Raw genomic sequence first — 8,691 nt, 5'->3', positions numbered from 1 at the left:
AAGACAGAACTCTGACATCATCAAAGACAGAACTCTGACATCATCAAAGGCAGAATTCTGACATCATCAAAGACAGAACTCTGACATCATCAAAGACAGAATTATGACATCATCAAAGGCAGAATTCTGACATCATCAAAGGCAGAATTCTGACATCATCAAAGACAGAACTCTGACATCATCAAAGACAGAATTCTGACATCATCAAAGACAGAATTCTGACATCATCAAAGACAGAATTATGACATCATCAAAGACAGAACTCTGACATCATCAAAGACAGAACTCTGACATCATCAAAGACAGAATTCTGACATCATCAAAGACAGAATTCTGACATCATCAAAGACAGAATTATGACATCATCAAAGACAGAACTCTGACATCATCAAAGACAGAATTCTGACATCATCAAAGACAGAATTCTGACATCATCAAAGACAGAATTCTGACATCATCAAAGACAGAATTCTGACATCATCAAAGACAGAATTCTGACATCATCAAAGACAGAATTCTGACATCATCAAAGGCAGAATTCTGACATCATCAAAGACAGAACTCTGACATCATCAGAGACAGAATTCTGACATCTGCTTTGTCAGGTCTGTCCTCAAGAGGAGAAGAAAACTACGTCTACAATGTTTGTTTGTTGAATGGAGGTGGGATCCATCATTTCTGATGCTGCGTTCAGGGAAGTCAGGAAATCTAAACGCTGATTGTCTTTAGTGACTCAGCATGAAGCAGATTAGTGTCTCAGTGTAAATGTTTGTTAGCTGCTCTTCATGCAGAGATCTGTTCATAGAGAGAAAGAAATCCTCCTCAGGTTTTATTTGATCAGTTTACTTTAAAAAAGTGTTAAAAAAAGATTTCTAAAAAAAAACCTTTAGCTGTCGTTAGCATTACAAGCTAACAGGCTAACAGCATGTCTGATGGAGCTCGCCGTGTGACCTTAAATCTGATCCTAACATGTCAAAAAGAATCCCTCATGATGACATCAGAACGCCGTTCTTTAATACACGTTACATGACCGACAGAGTGGCGCTCTCGGCAGGCTGACAGGTGTGCTGCTGCGGCGCCGTCCTCCATTTTGCTGAGTATTATTTTGTCACTGCGCCGTACACGTAGTTGGCAAAATCAAAATGGTGGCTTAAGTTATTAAAACTGAGCAGCTTTAATCATTGGCTGCTGATATTCAAGGTTGGAGGAGCAGCGAGGATTAACGTCCTTTAAAGCACAAAGCTTCATATCCACGCCGGCCTGCTGTCACTGCCCCTCGCTCGCCCTCTCTCTCTCTCTCTCTCTCTGCTGATCCCTCTCATTTCATCTCTCTGATGTTGCCCTCTGCTGTCTTTTGCTCTTTCTCTCTTCCCCGCCAGCTGTCCATCCCTCGTCAGCCGTCGCTGCCCTTTCTCTGCTTCTTCTCCTCTCTCTGTTTCCGTCTCTTCCTCCTCTGGATCTGGGCGAGATATGAAGCGGCGCCATGGGTTTTATGGAATTCTACCTGGAGATTGACCCCGTCACCCTCAACCTCATCATCCTGGTCGCCAGCTATGTCATCCTGCTCCTGGTCTTCCTCATCTCCTGCATCCTGTACGACTGCCGGGGCAAAGACCCCACCAAGGAGTACGCCCCGGACAACACGCCGGCGCCGCCCAGCCAGTCGCCCATCCGCCTGGTGGTCATGCAGAACTCGCCCGCTTCCTCCCGCTACGAGCCCAACAACACGGCCGGCCACGAGCTGCAGACGCCGGATCTGAGCCGGGACAGGGGAGAGAGGGAGCGGGAGAGAGAGAGGGAGCGGGAGAAGAGGAGTACTCTGGTTTAAAGACGGAGAGGAAGAGGAGGAGGAGGAGGAGGAGGAGGAGGAGGAAGGACAAACCATGAAGTGCTGCTGTTTCACTTTGAACACTTTCTGGACTCTTCTTTTTACTTTTAAACACTCCTGGACGGCGGCGATGAGCTGCTGAGTAGCTCAGCAGGAGGTAAGCAGTCAGACGGGTCAGAGAATCTTATAAAACCTGAACCTGAACTTGAACCTGAACCAGACCCCTCCCCCCCTGCAAAACCTGCAAAAGAGCAAACACGCTAAGCAGACAGGAAGACAAATATAAGACGAGTGAAATCACATGAAGAGACGATCTTCAGAATGTCCTTCATTTTTAAATCCATCATTTCAGAGTTTTCTGTTTGATTCAGTCAGACCAGTTCAGTTTGAATTCAAACATCTGCTTGAATTGCAACCAACAGGAAACAAACTGCATGAAACCTTTAAAACTCAGAACTAAGTGAGTGTTCAGGAACAAGAACACCTGATCAGACTTCATATAGTATACCTCAGTACATCTCTGAACTCATACAAATCTACGCCCCCTCCAGAGCACTGAGGTCTGCTCATCAGATCTTGTCGTGCCAAAACAGCCGACACACGAGAAGGGGAGACCGAGCTTTCTCAGTGGGAGCTCCTAAACTGTGGAACGAGCTCCCCACCCAAAGTTAAACTGCCCCCCCACCCCCACCCTGGATCCTTTTAAATCCCATCTTAAACTCATTTCACTCCCTGGTTTTTATACAGCATGAGTTCATGTTGGTCTCTGTTTGTCCTTTAATGTGTTTTAAATGTCACTATTATTTATTCATACTGTTTGTATTTGTGTTACAGCACTAAAGGAACCTTGTTGTTTTTTATAATGTTCTATAGAAATAAAATGGATTGGATTTTTATAGAGGTGAGCCCGACTAAGGATCTGCTTAGTGGAATCTGATCATCAGATTTTGCCCGTAGTGGATGAATAGTGGAATGTTTGTTGTTTCTTATTGACCCAAAGTCTGCATGATGGTGACCGCATGACAATATTACACATAACCCTTTACAATGAAGAGACTCAGAGCTTAAAGTGAAAGGGACAACAGAATATTATAAGTATAAAACAACGAGGTGATGAAGGAGAGAAAACTCAAATAAGACCACCATCAGTTAAACATGGAACAACGCTCCACTATAGAGAAAGGAATCAGGAGATATTTAAACAGTGTTCACACAGAGGAGAGCAGCACTGCAGAGGGTAGTCTGTCCAACTCAAACCTGAACCAGCTAAAGGGTTTTTAAATCTCTTAACAGAACCTTTTAAAACAGTCTTTCATCTCGTCTTTGTCCGCTTGAGTCTTTTCAAACTGAACGTGAGGAAAACCATCGTGTGTACGGGCAGAAGTGCGCTCCTGTCTCTGTTGACTGTAAATCCTGTCTTTGAGAATATCCTCTCTGATGGTGTGGAGGTGGATGGGATGCTGTGGATTGTTTTTGAGGCTTCGGACAGCTTTGGGGTATCCCTCCTGGTTCTTTTGGCCCCGTACAGTTTTTGCGTGGTCCGGTAATCCTTGATCTCACAGCCCTCTTCATGAAGCTGCTCCTCATCTTCATCACTAGTTTTTAGGATCAACTGAAGTTTTATTTCCTGACATTTTGAGCTGCCATGAACGTAGAAAGATTTAAAGACCAGCTGAGGTACGTCTGCTCCACAGGTCCTGCTAAATGGAAGAGTCCACCTTTAATTACCAGGGGAGATTTAATTACCACTTTAAGGAGATTTAACACTTCAAGAGCTGTTCTCAGAGTTACATTCACTAAGTCTATATTTATATAAAACAGGATATGAGACACTATTTTTACAGGATACAGGAAAATAATGTAACATTAGACATTGAGCACCCCCATGGTTTGAATGGAATGATCCACGTTTCATATGCAAATATTCAACTATGAGATTGGCAGTCGACTAAGACTTGTTAGAACCAATCGTTGAATATTCCACTATTTGGGGTCACCCCTAGATTAGATATAAGACACATTCATCCAACAAATCCAGAAACATGTCTTATTCTAAGATATTAGACATCAAAAATTTAAAAATTCTGCCACTGGGGTAAGAAAAATGTCCTTCTGAACTTTCTAGAATCAGGAAACTTGACATGTAAAGATTTCTTACCCCATTGGAATGTATTTTTTACTCATTTCAGGGACTTCAGATCTCATTTTTTGGCATGTCAGATCTCAAAATGAGTCACCTCCAGGTTTCAGGTTCAGGTTCCTTTATTTGTACCTGGAGGTAAATTTGTTTGCAGCCAATGAGAGATCAGATCATGACTGACAGAGTTACCAAACAGAAAGAACACACAGGGGTGAAAGCAGACTGCTTTTAAAGAGCTCTAGATTCAATCAGAAAACAAAGAACCAATGAGAATGATTAAAATCATTTGAATGAATAACTCCAGATTGTGTCAGAGTAAGAAGATCTGGACTTCAAATTAGAATAATGAGTCTGTGTGTGCAGAGGAAATGTGTCTTAGATTAAGTCTGATGAGAAACACTCAGTTTGGGTTGTCATCATAAAATACAGTGTGTCTTTAAATACTTCAATCTTCACTCACTCTTATTTTGGCAGCTTAAAATATCATCTAGTGCTTTACGTCACATTTTAGACATTCATGAAGATTCAATTTATTCTTTTTTATGTTGTAAATTCTATTAAAGAACCTCCCAGTGTGTGCTCTCAGCTCCTCCAGCTCAAGCTTTTGTATCACAATCATTTTAAAGTCAGCTGTAAGAAATCAAACGTCCCTAAAATGAGAGTCCTTGAACACGACGATGATGACAGTTAGCTAATTGCTAATGCTAATTAGTTTATAACATTAATGTCATTTAGATTTCTACGGGGACGCTGCATTTTTAAAAGCATAAGCAGGGATGTGATGATAAATCAGGTCATGGAGGTTTTTTTACTTCCATGTTTGTCTCAGATTTCACCCAGAAATCAAAACAACAACAAGGAAGACAAACAAAGAAAACAAGGTGACCCCCCGGGGGGTCCCGACCCACACTTTGAGAACCTCTGCATTATGGGAACATGATCAAAACTAGAAATTCACCGATCCATCCAATTCTTCTTATCAATAAATGAAACCTGACCGCCCTCTGACCCTGAGAGAACACACCTGAGTCTGGACACACACACTGGTGTTCTCACCTACAGGACGATGTGGGGACCTTGTACCAAAAAGGGACCTCGTGGCCACCCCAAAATCCTAAACTATGATTGGCTGTTTGCCTTGTCAGAGGCGGGGTTTCTGTTACAATCTATAATTTGTGATGAGTTAAAGGTGACATATCACACTTTTTTCATCAACATATATTGGTCTAAGAGGTCCCCAAAACATGTCTTTAAAGTTTATGCTCATAAAAACACTTTGAAATCAGATTCTGGTCTGCCTGAAGAACCCTCTTCTTCAGCCCTGCTCAGAACAGTCTGTTTTCCCTCTGACCACGCCCCCTCAGGAAGTGGGTGTGGCCTCGGCTGTCCAGCACGTTGATCTAATGTTTACATGTTGGCTGAATATACACGGCTGCTCACAGACCCGCGTTACTTCAACCCTCTGAATCTGATCCAGAATCTGATCCTGACGGAGAGGCGCCTGCAGCAGGACCTTTCTGAACCATTGGTCACAGATTTAGTGTTTCTTGTTGTTTTATTTGTCAGCATGTCGACATGTGTCTTGGTACACAGCTACCAACATGTAGCTATGTGGCTATGCTAACTAGCGCTAGCACTTATCCATGATAAATAAAAATCATCCACTAGATCTTCAAATCTGCAGACGTGGGGAGTCAAAGCGACCTTTGTGTTTATTAAGACAGCCTACAACTAGCATGCCTCCCTCCTAAGCTCCTTGTTAGCACACATGTGTGCAGGGAATGAAAAACGGAGGAGGGGTTGAGTTGTATTTTATACAGTCTATGGGCTGAACAAGCTCCGAGCTCTGACTTCCTGTTACAGACCGGATGGCGTTGTGACGTATGAAAAACACTGAAAACTGAAACGGCTGGTTTCAGCACACATTTACAGAAAGGTGGAGAAATTCTCGGGGGGTTTGTAGACATGCCAGGGACACATATTTCAGGTAGTTAACCATTAAAAAGTCCATTTGCATGATATGTCACCTTTAAAGGCTGACAGTAGATTTCTTTATTAGTGCCCTCACATGTGACTTTAAAAAAACATCTTCTGTAAGTCCTTAAAGAATTAGAAGATTTATTCCACTTTGTCATGTTTTGTTTTTAAGTCAAAGGGAATATAACAACTGTTTAATACTTTAATGAAAGTATGTTGTGAACACAGAAAGGGTAAATGGGGGCGCTGGTGGCCTAGCGGTCTAAGCGCCCCACATACAGAGGCTACAGTCCTTGACTGGCTGGTCGACCATTTCCTGCATGTCCTCCCCCGCTCTCTGCTCCCCACATGTCCTGTCTCTCTTCAGCTGTCCTATCAAATAAAGGCAAAAGGGCCAAAAATATAACTTTAAAAAAAGAAAGAAAGGGGAAATGTTATTTATTTGTAAATGCAGTGGCCACCCCCTGCCCATGTGAGAGCCTCAGCTGGGCCACCCAGGTCACAAAGTTCTGGACACGCCCCTGCTCCTGCCTTAAGGGGACGTCTTGAAGTTGTTCCTTCAGCTTTAACTGTTAACTTTGGAGTTTAAGATAAGATAAGATAGTCCTTTACTTGTCCCCAAGGGCGATGGTTTGATTTTTACATTGGTAATACACTGCAATTCAAGTGTCACAGTAGCAAAGTAGACAATTTAGATTCATTTTAAGGTTAAAAAGGGTTTTCTAAGTGGAGACTCAGAAACCTTAGAAGGTCTCAGTTTATATTAAAAAGTCCTTTAAAAGCTGAATTTGAATCTAGATATTTGAGGACCTTGCTTCGCTGATCCACATCTGTTACATCATCCTCCACGTGAACATCTGTGTTTAAGCTCATTTTGAGTCAAGGGCATCTGTTCATCCGGTTCATGCACAGGCTGTGTCGTGCCAGACTTCTGTATGATGCAGCTATAATCCTTTATGCATTAACAAATGTATGGACATAAATGACGGCTGATACGTGTCTGAGTCTGCGGCACCGACCGAGGCCGTTGTCACAACACTTGTTGTGAGCAGCTGATTGGACGGAGAGTTCTAATCAGATTAAAGACGGACCTGATTAATTAGTTTCTGCAGCTGGTTGTTGATCTCTCCACATCACATGAAAATATGAGGATGATGATGTTTTCATCCTGTTCACACTCTTCCTGATGACATGTTTGAACGCTGCTGGTGACACTTTGGAAGAAGTCATGAATCAGTTGTGACTTTGAATATGGATGTTGATCTGAGAGACGCTGATTTACATGAAGGAGAAATGCAACCAGAGCACCTCCAACAAACTATATCATCTTAGATTTTTATGGTTTCTTTGCTTTTTCCAACGTGTTCAGACGTGTGCCGCTCTAAGCTCAGGAGCTTATGTTCAAACATTTTTATAGGAGGATCATTTCTTTGACAGATCCTGAATGAAATGATCAAATCAAATCAACTTTATTTCTATAGCACTTAACACACAACACAGTCGATCCAAAGTGCTTTACAAAAGAAAATGAGGAAAACAAAACGACAATGAAAAATAAAAAACACACAAACCCAGAGGAAAATTTTACTGCTGAAGGCTTTCTCCTCTAAGTCTCTGGAGACAAAATTGAGATTCTCACTTCAGCCTCATTTAAGTTTCAAATTGTTCTCATTCGTTTCTCCTAAAATTCACTAGGAGGAATAGTTGAGACCATGACATGAGTCTTATTTGAGACTTAAATGAGAGATCTCATTAATGGCTAATTGTCTTCTTTTTTTTAAATATATTTTTGGCCTTTTTTCCTTTATTTGACAGGACAGCTGATGAGAGATAGGACATGTGGGGAGTAGAGAGCGGGGGAAGACATGCAGGAAATGGTCGACCAGCCGGGAATCGAACCGGCAACCCCTGTGACGAGGACTGTAGCCTCTGTATGTGGGGCGCTTAGACCGCTAGGCCACCAGCTCCCAAAAGAATCCACCCCTTTAATTGTAATAATCTGGCTAAATCCGGTCGGCCCTTTTGCGCCCCATATTTTAAATAAATGGTCTGTCATACCTGTTGTATGAAATCTCTATCTGTTGCAGTTTCTCTCAAATCCACTAAATCTTTGTGAAGTGGTTTTGTTCCACACAGACTTGTAAAGGAAGGACCAGACTGTGAAGTCAAAGAAGAGATCATTCCACATCTAAAGTCCTGATCTTGAAGTGGTTCACATGTTTTAATGAGGATTGTAAGTTTGTGGACAATTACATTGAAATGTTAATTTTGCAGGGCTCTATAAATGTTGATGAAAAGATGAGCTCAGGCTCTTTCTTTGCTCCATCTGAGCTCAACTTGAGACCCAAAAACTGAGTCTGACTAAGACTAAGACTAAGCTGAGACTTTTTACAACTTTTTTTTTCTGGAGGCAAGAATGAGAAACAGGAGACATAAGCTATAGTCTCATTTTGCTTTCAAACAGATCGCATTGTTGTCTAGGAGACAGAAATGAAACACTTTTGAGATCTCCTCTCTAAATTTATTTTCCTATGGGAACAGAGGGAGAGAGAGGGCGTTTTGAGACGACTTTTAAAAGTCTCGTCCGAGGGGGAGAACCGAGCACAGATGGAGAAGGCCCTGTCCCCATTATCAAGTCTCATGGGGAACAAAAAGTGCAAAACCCAAAATGTTAAAGAAACAAAGAGATAAATAAAACTTTGACGCTCCGAGATCATGGCCGGCATAGCGCAGCAGGATCCACTAG

At 42.1% G+C, this 8,691-nt stretch overlaps 1 protein-coding gene across 1 annotated transcript; it reads left to right on the top strand.

The window, feature by feature from the left end:
- The first annotated feature begins 1,322 nt into the window (after window positions 1-1,322).
- On the top strand, window positions 1,323-1,828 carry si:ch73-256g18.2 (small integral membrane protein 36). The gene has a single exon (XM_034678313.1). The coding sequence runs from the start codon at window positions 1,484-1,486 to the stop codon at window positions 1,826-1,828; it is 345 nt and encodes a 114-aa protein (XP_034534204.1). The 5' UTR covers window positions 1,323-1,483.
- The last annotated feature ends 6,863 nt before the right edge of the window (window positions 1,829-8,691 follow it).

This window comes from Notolabrus celidotus, unplaced genomic scaffold, assembly GCF_009762535.1.
Source record: "Notolabrus celidotus isolate fNotCel1 unplaced genomic scaffold, fNotCel1.pri scaffold_127_arrow_ctg1, whole genome shotgun sequence".
Lineage (NCBI taxonomy): Eukaryota > Metazoa > Chordata > Actinopteri > Labriformes > Labridae > Notolabrus > Notolabrus celidotus.
Note: the sequence above shows the minus strand (reverse complement) of the source record. Positions and strands in the feature narration are given on the sequence as shown.